This window comes from Ovis canadensis, chromosome 24 (assembly GCF_042477335.2).
Source record: "Ovis canadensis isolate MfBH-ARS-UI-01 breed Bighorn chromosome 24, ARS-UI_OviCan_v2, whole genome shotgun sequence".
NCBI classification, from domain to species: Eukaryota; Metazoa; Chordata; class Mammalia; order Artiodactyla; family Bovidae; genus Ovis; species Ovis canadensis.
Window position 1 is genome coordinate 18,849,566 of NC_091268.1, and position 13,039 is coordinate 18,862,604.

The following is a 13,039-nucleotide window of genomic DNA, read 5'->3' on the forward strand; positions in this document are numbered from 1 at the left end:
CAGCCCAACACCGCAAGGCTTATCTAGTCTTCTGCCTGCCTGTCCATATTTGAAACTAAATAATAAAGAGAGATTATTAATTTCTAACAAAGAGAAATCTGGCTCTGGTTACCCTGTATATTTACTCATGTGATCAATCCTATAACATACAAAAAGTAATTTGAGTAACTGCAAAAAGCAATCCTGCTTAACTGGCATTTGGGTATATGGCCAAAATACTGTGCTCAGCTTACTCAGATCACTTCTTTTTCTCCCCCTTCACTGTGATTATATTATCTGCTAAAAATGCAGGTAGGTTTCTACTGAATATGTTTGTATTCCATTTATATGGTTTCTTTCTTGAAGGGGGTTGGGAGATTCTCTACTGCCCACCTTTAAAATAAAATCCTTGTCTACCTGCAATGCAGGAGACCTGGGTTCAATTCCTGGGTCAGGAAGATCCTCTGGAGAAGGAAATGGCAACCCACCCCGGTATTGTTGCCTGGAGAATCTCATTGACAGAGGAGTCTGGCAGGCTACAGTCTGTGGGGTCACAAGAGCCGGATATGACTGAGTGACTAAACCACCGCCAAGTGTGTATGGGGGCACAGAAGTTATCTTTGAGTGCATAGAAGAAAAGCATAAAAAAGGAAACAAGTCCCTGATAATCCCACTTTTGATGTGTCTCCTATCAGTTGTTGATGAGGAATATCATTTTTGTTTTATATTAACTAGTTTTGGAACAGGTTGTATATGCAAATCATTGAAATTCAGTGGGTACAAATCGAAAGCTGTTGTACAATGAATCTGCCTCTCATTCTTGACTTTTACCCATTGAATTCCGCTCTCCAGAAGCATCCTTTCTGTCTTTCTAGATGCAAGTCTGTGTAGACATGTGTGTCTGTGTGTGCCTTATTTTCATACCAAAGATAGAACACAACTGTTAGCCCCAGCTGTGCCTTGATGGTTTGGTTTTGTTTCTGCTTCTCACTGTGTTTGGGAAATAGTCTACATTTATAGCTGCCTCAGTTGTTCTGTGGCCACCGTATTCCTCCATATGGATAAATCCCCTTTTGTTTAGCCAGACCCTGTTGCTGGATGCCTGGGTTCTCATCTTTTCATTTTTTTTTTTTGGCTAAGCTGAACAGTTTGCAGGATCTTAGTTCCCAGATCAGGGATTGAACCCAGACCCTTGGCAGTGAGAGCAGAGCCCTAACCACTGGATCACCAGTGTTTGTCATTGATTTTAGTTGTATTTGTCTTTTGACTTTGAATGTATTTTTGCCTATTTGTGTGTGGATTTCATCAGTTGAGAATCATAGTGAAATTTTTCCTATTTTTCGTTTATTATAATGAAGGCATTTTTCCGTATCTTTGAATACTTTTAAACATTCTCTTTGTTGGCTGAATAATAGTCCACTGATGGGGGGCTTCCCTGGTGGTCCAGTGATTGAGACTCAGAGCTCCCAATGCGGGGAGCCTGGCTTCGATCCCTGGTCAGGAAACTAGATCCCACATGCAGCAACTGAAAATCCCATGTGCTGCAACTAAGACCAGGAGCAGCCAAATAAATAAATAACAATAAGTTGCTTAAAAAAAAAATAGTCCACTGATGGGAGTCCACAGTTACCTGTACACAATCCTATAGCTTAGTCTGAAAAAGTAAAATTGTGCCTGCTTTCCTCTAGAGTGCGCCCTTGGAGAGGATGAAGATTGCTGTGGCTATCGTTTTACCATCGAGTCACTGCCTCTTGTCACAGATACTTTTTATTGATCCCAGTTCCCTCTCACACCTGAAGTCCTTTCTCCAAGGTCCTGAATTGCTGTGACTTTCTTTTTTCTATTTCTTTAGTGAACATTGAGATAATACGGTAAAACTGAAGGGTGTCTGTGTGCAGAGATTTTTTTTCTTCAACATGGAAACAAAAATATTAAAATAGAAATTGAGGTCTGTGTACATTGGTCATGATGCATCGTAAAGGTGAGAGGGAAAGGCATGTTGCAGAGTGATAATGCAATACACTCTTCTTGTAAAAGTTTTACTTAAAAACTTCTTTATGGTGAGAAAGAGAGTGAGTGAGTCATGGGAAGAACACCTCAAACTGAGCTCCTATGAGCAGGTCACCCTGGGAGTCAAGGTGAGGGGGAGATTAATTTTTTATATATCTCTGTATCCTTTGATTTGCTACAACAGCACGTTGATAATTTACCGTCATCCCCTAAAAAAACCCAAGGATGTTGAGTTAAAGAAAATGGTAACTGAGTTCCATTGCCCAGTGAAGAGCTGATGGGAGTGGCCACAGACCATAAGGCCCCACTTGAGCAAGGGGCTGGGAGCTGAGGAGGCTCCTGGAGGACGAGGCTGAGGGTGGCTGCAAGAGGAGCTGCTTGCCTCCTTGCAATGGGCATCTGTGACAAGGGGGTGCTGTGGGGGGCTGTGGGGGACAGAGGCCTATGCTGCTCCTCCCTTGGGGCAGGCAGGGGCAACTCTGAGTGGGAGTTGCTTCCAGTTGTCACTTTCCTCTTTCTTTCCCAGCTGTCCCTTTTGTAAAGGGAAGAGAGGGTTCTCTTTAAAGCGATTTGCTCAGCTCTGGGGGCTTGAGGACCTTCAGTAGAGAGGCAGTGTCTCATTTTTCAGTCTCATACAGTCAGGTGTGGTTCGGGATTCAGGAGGCAGTGTGCTCTAGGTCAGGTTAACTGTGAGCTCCTGCAGCTTGTGCTCAGGCAGTGTGTTGTAGTGCAGGCGCACACCACACATATGGGTCTTTGGTGAGACGTTTCTCATGCTCGTTGTGGTCCCAGGGCCTTGCTGTCAGGGTGCACTGGTGTCTAAGGGTCCCATTTTTTTGTCTTTGTAGGAAACCATAAACACAGGCCCTTTTGTGATGCGCTCCACGTGTCGGAGGTGTGGTGGCCGGGGCTCCATCATCACGTCTCCCTGTGTGGTGTGCAGAGGAGCAGGACAGGCTAAGCAGAAGAAGAAGGTGGTGATCCCCGTGCCTGCCGGTGGGTCTGGGCTCCTCCACGCATGGGGGCTGGGAGCTGAGGCCACCTGCCCTTGTTTCTGGAGCTGAAACTCAGGGAGAAACCAGAGTCTCATGCATTTTCCTCTGCACCAGTTACCCTTAAGATCTGCGTGTGTCATAAGGAAATGGCACCTCGCGTGCCTGCCCTGCTCCTGCGAGAAGCAGCTCCTCCACCTCTTTCTGTCCCAAGGCCAACATTGTACCCACTGTCCGCCCAGCTGGCAAAGCCACCCTCTCTGCTCCCAGGGCCGGCCTATGACCCCCACCCCCCACCCCAAACCAATCCTATTCCTGGAGTGGTCTTTGCCCAGGGTGGTCTGATTACATCTCACACTGTTGAAGACCCTGTGGCGGTTCTCAGGGGCCAAAAATTGGCCTCCTCTTCCAGGCCCTCCTGGTCTCAGCCTCCTATCTTCTTAGTCTCCCCCTTGTTGCCTTGCTGCCTGCAGCTTCCTCATCCCCAGGGGAGCCTTCTGGAAGCATTTGCTTAGATGTTCCTTTGGAGCTGTGATCTTTTCATTCTAAGCAATTATCTCTGTTTGTAGTGATACATGGTGTTGTTATTCAGCTAATAACTGTCTCCCCTGTGGATGTGCTCAGTAGCATCCAACTCATTGCAGGGACTGCAGCCCACCAGGCTCCTCTGCCCATGGGCTCTCCAGGCAGGAATACTGCAGCGGGTTGCCATTGCCTTTTCCAGGGGATCTTCCCCACCCAGGGAGCGAACCTGCTTCTCCATCTCCTGCATTGGCAGGCGGATTCTTTAGCACTGTGCCCCACTAGACTCTAAACTCACTGGGATACTAGGTGGACCTGCTGGTAAACTTGAATAAGTGAATGGAAGGTGCTTTTATTTGGTTATCAATTACGATATGCCACACCTTTGAAAAGTTACACTTGTTTTACTTGTTGCTGTATTGGGTAACTGTGTTGTTCCTTGTTAACAGGGAACAGGAATGAGTAAGTGGGTGGGTTGTAAATAGATCCAGCGTAGAAAATGCCTTCAGACATCCCAAAATAATTGTTCTCTTGCTTACAGGAGTCGAGGATGGCCAGACTGTGAGGATGCCTGTAGGAAAACGAGAAATTTTCATCACATTTAGGGTAGGTGCTCTGTTTGCGCAGCCTCTTTTAGGCCCATGGTCTCGTGGAGAGGGTGCAGCCCAGGCTTCTTAGGGGTGAGGTGAGAGCTTCACAGAATGTGCCTGGCTGTTCAAGTTTCTAGTCAAGTAGTGGCCAGCTCAGCGGGATGATTAAACATGTGTTACATTAAGCTTTTGTGCTAAATGTGGAGAGAACAAAATTACCCCAAGGTGTTTACAAGTTGGCCACAAAGCACTCATAAAAATACAGAAAACATCTTATATTTTTTATTGATGTATTGAATTGTTCATGGGGACAGTAAGTGCCAGAGCTACAGATTTACGTGTGACGTGCAGGCAAAGTTTTCTGAGGCAAGGATAACAGAGGAAGTACCACCTCTGCCACCGATTCTACCAGGCATGGCCCTGAGGAGGTGCGGCAGGCGGAGGCAAGGCGTGTGCCAGCCTCGTCTACAACGATGAGACAACAGCAGCCAACGGCCTGCTGTCCTTCGGGAGGAGTTGGTGAGGGGGCCGCACTGTGGGCACCTCGGAGCAGAAGCTGGAGATGCACAGGTTTTTGTGAGACGCCCTGATAGCTCTCAGTTACGGACAGGGAGCGAGCGGGTTGCAGGCCGAGGAATGAGGTCATCTGTGTAGTTTCAAACCACGTGAGGTGGTGTCATGTATTGTTTAGGGACATGTAAACATGTAGAAAAGGTAAACAGACGCTCCTAGGAAAGATACAGACTAAACGTAGCGGCTACTGTGGAGGGGTAAGCAGGAGGGGGAGAAGTCACCTGTGTCCTGGTCTTCTGTGACCTAAGCAGGGTTGTGTGTACAGCGTGTGGTAATTACTTGTGCTGATTTACATATGTGTGAAATATTTCATCTGTGTTTCTAATAAAGTAAGATTTTTATATTTTTTAAGTTTTCAAAATTTAGTTTTATTTCCCTCAAGACTTGAACAGCTTCATCTGAGAGGACACTGTGGCATTGCAGTGAAGGAAGAAGCTGCCCTGTAACTCCCGGAGCCTGGGGCAGGTGGGCGCTTTGGTGAAAGTACACTGTCTCCCTGGATGCTGCACGCTGAGCCGCGGCTGTGGTCTGCTCTCCAGAAGGACTTCTCTGAGCGTGAATAACCCTCCCGTGCTTGCCCCTAGGTGCAGAAAAGCCCTGTGTTCCGGAGGGATGGCGCAGACATCCACTCAGACCTCTTCATCTCCATAGCGCAGGCCATCCTCGGGGGCACCGCCAGAACGCAGGGCCTGTACGAGACCATCAGCGTGACGGTAAGAGTGCAAGCATGTTCTCGCTGCTCTTTTTGTTTTTCTGAAACGGAAAATGGCTGAAACCTGGGAACAACCTGACGGAAGGCAGGAGGAGTGTGGGCCACACCTTGGGTGTGACTCGGCCGGGAAGCAGCTCCTGGGCCATATCCATCCTGCTGGGCTGGGCAGCGGCCTCAGTGGCGCCCCGGGTTGGCTCTGCCTCCTCCCAGGTCCTACTCCCCGAGCTCCCTCCCTCCTGCTGTGGGCTCTCCACCCCAGACTCCTGGCCCCAAGCTCGTCACAGGCTCTGCTCAGGGTAGACTCAGCCTAGCCAGTTTCTGTGTGGGGTTTGGTGGGTTTGGTCTAGAAACCTGAATGGAGTTCTTTTCGGGAGTAAGATTGTCTTCATGTCGTGAGATGTTTTCATTTGGGCAGCTGGAGGTGGAGGAAAACCTGAGGTTCCTTTCTTTGTAGATCCCCCCTGGGACTCAGTCAGACCAGAAGATTCGGATGAGTGGGAAGGGCATCCCGAGGATTAACAGCTATGGCTACGGAGACCACTACATTCACATCAAGATCAGAGTTCCAAAGTAAGTGCCACCTGGTGTGGCGAGGCCCACCCGCTCTCTGTAGCTTCTAGCACCAGCAGGAGCCGGTCGAGGACTTCTCACCTCCTGGGCAGGTGCTGAGCCCGACCGCCAGCCTGTGTGGCACTTCTGCTATAAGCACTGAGGCTTAGGCAGGTTACTTCTCCCTCTAAGTCTGTCCTGCCCAGGTGCTCCTTCTGAAAGCAGACATGATATAAAAGTTTGACCTTGCTGAGTTGCTGGGAGATGAAATGAATAACCCATAGGGAGCAGTTAGCTATTATTGCTGCTGTTGGTTTTATTATCACTCTCGGGTCGCCCTCCATCTGAGAGATGATCTAGAACCAGCTGGCGGCAGGTATCATGTCTGGCCTTCAGGAGAAAAGTCCAAGGGGGAGCTGTGGACATCTGGAACGGGGCTTGCCGACTCCTCTCAGAGGGCTGGGTTTCCAGCACTCTCTTTAGTTGATTTCCTGCACACACTTGTAACAGCTTTTCATTCCTCTGGTAAACTGTTTACCATGGCCACAGTGGCAGTTGTTTAGAACAACTCAGGGTAGTTGAAGAGGTTTACATTACAGAAGCTTTAAGGGTGTGGGCTCTTGGGTTCAGGGTGTGCCTGGTGCCTGGGTCGAGGGTCCTGCCTTTCCCACATGCTACATGGGGACTGGCCACGTCCACGTCCTTTTGAAGAGCTGCCCAGAGGAGCCACTCGGACACTGACTGCGCTCGGTCCACAGGAGACTGACAAGCCGGCAGCAGAGCCTAATCCTGAGCTACGCTGAGGACGAGACCGATGTGGAGGGGACGGTGAACGGCGTCACCAACACAAGTACTGGTGAGACAGCCCCGCGGCCCGTGGGAGCCCCCCAGTACCTGGGAGGGCAGACGGTTTGGAAGCATGTTGGGGTTTCCACTGGGGAATCTTCCTGGAGTCTCCAGAGGGCCCAGTAGTAAGAGAGGGGCTGAGCGTTGGGCAGAGTGGCACAGGGCAGCCACACTCTGGGGAAAGCTGGCCAGCAGGGCCCCCCGCCCCGGCCCTCATCCTCTGTGCACGTGCTGCTGGCCGAGGTCCGTGAGTTCTGTGACGCTTCCCTCCAGGGAGCAGCTCTGTGCCTTAGGGCTGCTCTCCTGAGTTCTAGCCTTGGTTCTGCCACTTGCCCTGTGACCTTGGGCTCATTCCTGCATGAGATCAGCTTGTAGCCACTAAAGGAGATGTATGTCTTCCTCGCCCAGAAGTCTTCCCCTGGATTTCAGAGTGTCCTGTAAACAGCAGCTGCAACAGGCTTAACGACCCGAGGTCTGCCTGTGTGCAGCAGGTCTAAACTCTGAGCTTCTAGGGCCGTGAACAAACAAAACGCCTTGTTTACTTTGAGCTTAAACATCTGTAGAGTGCAGTTAATTATTGGTGATTGGTGAGTAGCCATGCCCCCCACTCTGACCTTGGGCAGAAGCTTTGGCTACAGGCACCCTTGGCTGCGGCCCTCCTCCTTCTGGATGGGGGTGCTCTGCCCAGACGAGGTGCTCTGCTGGGATGGGGTGCTCTGCCGAGGAAACGCTGTTCCCTGTCAGTTGGGCCTCCTGCTGGGCTGGGACAGGCCGTGCTGAGGGTGAGTTGGCTTCTGCTGCCCCATGTGCTGCCTCCTGGTTGTACCACATTGTTTTTGTCTGGGTCCTGAATTTTCTGTCACCGTCTCAGAACTTGAGTGGTATTAGATTAGTGTACAGTCAGAGCAGGTGATCAGAGCTGGGGGTGAGGTCTTGGTCTTGGAGCCCTGGGGCAGGGCTGGGAGTCCCAGTGGCAGCACCCTTTGCATGGAGTTGGCCGAGCTCCCCTAAATCCAGGGGACCAAGTCCTCTGTGAAAAAACAGCTGCCACAGATTCTGTCTTTGGCCAACTGGGCATAAAGTGAGCACTTACTTTAGTGGTTTGGTTCATAGACTTTTTCATATTTTCTTGTTACTATCCCTTGGACTAAAAAGAAGTGGGGATGATTCTTCCACATAACTCTACTTATGCACCTCTAGGTTTTTTTTCCTGAGTCCCAAATAGTCCCACAGTCATAGAGCATGCGAGATTTGCTCTGCAACCAGCTTTCAGCCATGCGCCCCTCCCCCAGGGGAACTTGAGGTCTTCCTGACTGAGCTCTGAGTGAGACCCTGGGCCTTGTTCACTGTTTGCATGTCGGGTATTATCCACCAGTTGTTATCAAGCCCCTTCCTGAGAGCTCAGATTGGAGGTTGATCCTGCAGTCAGTTTCTGAGTAATGTCCTCGGTTCTCATCCTGTTAGATGATGTGTTAGGTTCTCATCCTCTCCCCTCGTTTAGCCGAGATTTATTGAAAGGCTCTTATGTGCCAGACACTTTGCCAGTTCTTTGTTTTAAATTTCTATTGACATAATTTTGCTGAATATATCATGTTAACATATGTGTTGCATGTGTTTGTGAAGAGTTCATAAAGTGAAATGAGTGTCCTGAATTATTTTTTTTTCCACTCACTTCCATTGTCATTTCAGAATTGTATTCAGTGGGAAATATGGCTCCCAGACATAATTATTTAAATGGCTTTTAAGAATCTTAGCACTGGAATGCACTGTCGGTCAGTCTGCAGCCTGGGTGTGGTTAAGCCTCTTGTTACTGTGAAGAAAGTTACTTTTGCCGTCCACCTGTGAGGACATGGTGCACACAGTAACCTTTCCCGACGTCTGTACTAAGGTGCATCCTACTTATTCAAGTAGAGCCTGAATCTCTGCTATTAAAGTTACACTGGAAGCAGTTGCCTGCAGTCATCAGTGGTTCTTAGGCTAGTGTGTCACTTAATAGCCCCCAAGTGCCCGTGGAGATAGTCACTGCAGATGCAGACTGAGTCCTGGGTGTCTTTGCTTTCACCACGGGAAAGGTATCGGGAAGGCATTTGGAAAAGTTACCATTCTGTAGGAAAACAACCTAAACGTTTTTGGTGGGTTTAGTATCGCTTGTTTATTTTTGTTCTCTGTAGCCCCTGCTGAAAACCTTAATAATGGCTGGCCCTGGCTTCGTTCCCAGTCTGAGAAGCAGAAAAACCTCAGCGAGCTGGGGGCCTGGCGCACTCTGAGGTTACTGAGTGACCTTTTGGGTTTAGAGACAGCATGGCTCGTTGTTTGTGTTTGTGGATTGTCATTAACTCCTGTGACGACCTCTGTACGTCCATTTAGCTGTCGTGCAGGAACCTCTTCCAGAGCTTGGATCCACCTGCGGTCTCTTCTCTGATGAGCTGACGGCATTGACTGTTGAGCCCCTTTATTTAGGTAGGGTGGAGGCAAGATGAAGATGAGGAAAAAGACATTTTAGTGGAACAAGAGGCACTCTGCTGGCTCAGTCTGAGTGTGTAGTCAGCTCAGGTAGTCAGACTGCGTGTAGACCCCGCACCTCTGCCTGTAGGGTGGGTCCGGTCCTCAGATGTCACCCTGGAGTCCTGTTGGCTTCTGTTTCTCGCACTGATGGTCACCAAGCACTTGCCATGTGCTCAGAAGCGATGACCAGGGAGATGGGGTCCCTGCCCCGCCCAGCTTACAGTGTGAGGGGGGAAGGCCAACAGGCACTGAACCCCCAGGTGAGTGCCAGACCTTGCTCATGACACTAGGAGCTTGTACCTGTGGAGAAAAAGGTGGTACAGATTCATGGAATGAGCGTTACCTGGTTATTCATCACCTTGTGAAGAGCCATGGATTACCTTCCCCACCTCTTCTGGAGGCCTGCTGCCCGAAGCTGTGGGCCTCTCACCGGCAAAGGCATCTCAGACTGAGATCTTGGGGACATGGGCATTTGTCCTACACATTGCCCTTGATATACATCCCCCCGCACACTGACATGCGCTAATTTTCCTGGCATAATGAAAAACATTGAGTCCAGTCCAGCTCATAGCGCATTGGTCCTCTTGCCTCGTGGGTGGCCGATCTTTAACGTGACGTGTTTGTGCAGAGGGGTCTCATGGCCCCTCTGAAAACAGAAGGGTGGCCACCCCGTCTTGGAGCATTTGGAGCCAGGTGCTTGCCCGGTGACACACGGGGCCCTTGGCTGCCCCATCCCAGATGAGCAGTGCACATGTCCTGGGGTCCCGGGTGCTACCTGAAGATGGTCCGTGTGCACTAGCTGGGTGAGGAAGCTGGTCAGTGGCTCTCGGCACACGCCCTTCACCTTCTCAGAGCCTGGGCTTTGGTGTCTGACTGCTTGGGTCTGAACTCAGACCCCCTGCTCGCTTACTTGCTCTGTGACCTTAGTCATGCCACCTGACCCCTTTGTGCCTCTGGTTTTTGTTTCTTTCATCTGGAATTTACCTGTAAGGTTGTCGTAAGGATTGGCTGAGGTACGGACGCCATGTAGCCTGGCCCGGAAGGCATCGGTGCCGGCTGGTTTTCTGTTATGGTTGTTAAGGTGGGACAGCTGCCTGATGTCCCTTTCTGTTCCTTGTTTTCCTCTTGAGGGCCAGTGACTTGGGGAACAGTTGGGATGCTCTAAGTGCTGAGTCATCTGATGAACGGGACAACCCTGGACAACCTGATACGGCCACCTCTCCTCTCGGGGTGGCGCTTGGTGGCTCTTGGAGCGCAAGCCCTGGGTGGCCAGGCGGGGCCTGGGGCGGGCTGCGAGGAGGTCTGCACCCTTGACCCCAGTTCTCTCTGCTGTTTATGCCCAGGTGGCAGCACCATGGATAGCTCCGCGGGAGGCAAGGCTAGGCCTGAGGCTGGGGAGGACAAGGAGGGATTCCTTTCCAAACTTAAGAGAATGTTTACCTCCTGATATCCCAGCCGAGGTAGGAAAACCCCTGAGGTTCCTCCCCTGTTTTCCCTCATTTTAGCCAGTATCATCCCCCCACCCCAAGAGGTGAAGAGGTTCTCATCTCAGGCATGGTGTGAACCCAGCCTCAGCCCAAGGGGAGCTGGCCAGTAGTGCAGGACTGAACCACCTCCTGGAGCCCCCAGCCCTCCTTCCACCATCTCCTGGGGGCATTGCATCCCGCCATGGTGGGAACCAGGTTGTCCATAGTCACAGAGGGCAGGTCACAGCAGAGCCAGGCCTAGAACTCAGATCTCCCTAGCCCCGCCCTGTCCTGCCTGGGATGTCTAGGGCAATGTCAGCTTTAGTGTGGAGTGGGGTGGGGCAGTGATGGGAGTCCTGCTTGCTCACCATGGTGTCTTGGGACACACCTTTCGTTTGTGCTGGTCCCTGATGGCGGGGGCTCCTTCCCAGGGACCGCAGAAGTTCACCAACAGGGCGTGTCCTTCCTGCGAGGCCAGTGAACTGTACCCGTTTGTGTCTTGGCTCAGGAAAACGGTCCACTGGGAACTAGGCAGGGAACAGCAGCACCTCCTCGTGGCCAGGGCACCTTGGACGCGGGAGGATTCCCCACGGCAGCACCGAGCCCCTGCCTGCAGAGGCCTCCGGACCGCCTTGGCAACAGCGAACTCACGTGGCCACGCAGCTCTTCACAGAAGGTCGCGGCATATGGGACAGACGCTGGGCAGTCAGGCATGGCCAGCCTCAGGGCTGGTAGTTTCCTTTCCGTGGGTAGGTAACTTGGCCTCTTCAGGCTCTGGCAGTCAGACGGCTGGACACTTCCTGCAGAGCTGAAACTCTTAATTTGGAACTGAATGTGGTTAAAGAATTAAAGGCCATGCTTACAGCTTGAAAATGAAGGCTTAAGTTGCACCGAGTTGTGACGTGATTGATTTCCTTCTCAGCAAACCTCCGGGACGTTCCAGAATGAGTCTTTCCTGACAGGTTATCCTTTCCAGGAACCTGGGGCACACACCCCACTGGTGTCACCCACCCTTCAGCTGGAGTTGGTTTTAATTCCCAAAGGTACTGAGCAGCTGGAACCTGGGGCCTGGAGGGCCTGGGTTGACACCTAGAGGACAGTTCCTGGAGAGTTCACTCTTGATCACATGGGCTGTGACCTCCGTCAGGAGGACAGGGTGGCCCTGTCCCCCGAGAGTTGAGTTGTGTTTTTCTAAGGCAGGCATGAGTGGGGCTCTTGCCCTTCTGCTGGACCACAGCCAATGTGGCCTGGGGCTGACTGAGGGCCTCTCAACCCCAGCCCTGCCCCGCTGCTATCAGGGCCTTGGGTCTCACCACTCACTTCTGACTTGTGGTCAGACATGTGTTTAAATTATTCAGTGCTGAGAATCATTGTCTTTTCCCGTACGAGTGTTTGTTTAGAGGAGAGCGCAGTTTCAGCAATCGAAGATTCTCCAGCATCCAGCCAGACCAAGCACCATTTCCCAGCCTTGGCTCCTGGGACGCGCAGGTTCCCCTCTGTTTCCAGATCCCCCCGCTCTGGCGAGACAGGCTAATGGAGAACCCTTCTGATTAGTGTCCTTTCTGTTGCCCCCCATAATTTACTGAAATAAAGCATCTGCTAGTGTGTGCTCTAAGAATGTAAAATGATTCTGTATCAATGTAAATAAGATTATCTACTGCAAAGAGATATTTAAAACCTGAATTGTGGTCATCTCTTCTTTGAAAGAGTTCGGACAGCTCTCTGCAGGTGGCCCAGCAGCAGGTGCTCACCTGCCCGTCAGGCCACCCCACATCTGCTGGCCTTCCTGGGGGTGACTGGAGGTGGCTTTCCTCAGCATCAACCCCGCCGAGGGACAGGTATCACTCTGACAGGTGTGGACCCTCCCGACCTGAAGCAGGGAGCTTATCCTACAGTGATATCCAGCGTGTCGCTTTTACTCTGGGAGCCCGCACCTCGAAACACCTGCAGTGTGGCCTCCTCAGGTCCCTAAGTGTCACCGCCACCATCACTAGACACTTTTTGTTTCCTCCATTGTTGTCAGAGGAATATTAAGGTATTTTGTGTGTATTGCAGTCTTTGTCTGGGCTATGGTGGCTAGAGTGGTCCCCAAGCACATGACTGCCCTGCCCCGGGGTTCTGGGCTGAGCAGGCTGTAGTGGAGGTGGGGGTGGGCACTTGCTGGATTGGGTGAAGAGGCTGGGAAGGCTGGGAAGACCTGGTGGGCAAGAAGGAGGCTCAGAGACTTCCTGCCAGTCTCCAAACCCTTCCTCCGTTGAACAGAAGTTTGCCAAGCACCTGCTGTGGACTCAGCGT

General features: G+C 51.2%; 1 protein-coding gene across 2 annotated transcripts in view; it reads left to right on the forward strand.

Annotated features, from left to right (window-relative positions):
• Positions 1 to 12,427, forward strand: part of DNAJA3 (DnaJ heat shock protein family (Hsp40) member A3) — a 31,098-nt gene extending 18,671 nt beyond the window's left edge. Inside the window, exons 6-12 of one of the 2 annotated variants that reach the window (XM_069569541.1) lie at positions 2,838 to 2,985; positions 4,045 to 4,109; positions 5,251 to 5,379; positions 5,833 to 5,948; positions 6,686 to 6,783; positions 10,622 to 10,738; positions 11,253 to 12,427. In XM_069569541.1, the coding sequence (XP_069425642.1) occupies positions 2,838 to 2,985; positions 4,045 to 4,109; positions 5,251 to 5,379; positions 5,833 to 5,948; positions 6,686 to 6,783; positions 10,622 to 10,725 (660 nt within the window). In that variant the 3' untranslated portion in view covers positions 10,726 to 10,738; positions 11,253 to 12,427. The remainder of the gene's footprint in view (positions 1 to 2,837; positions 2,986 to 4,044; positions 4,110 to 5,250; positions 5,380 to 5,832; positions 5,949 to 6,685; positions 6,784 to 10,621; positions 10,739 to 11,252) is intronic. The other variant, XM_069569543.1, reaches the window with a different exon arrangement.
• Positions 12,428 to 13,039: the final 612 nt, after the last annotated feature.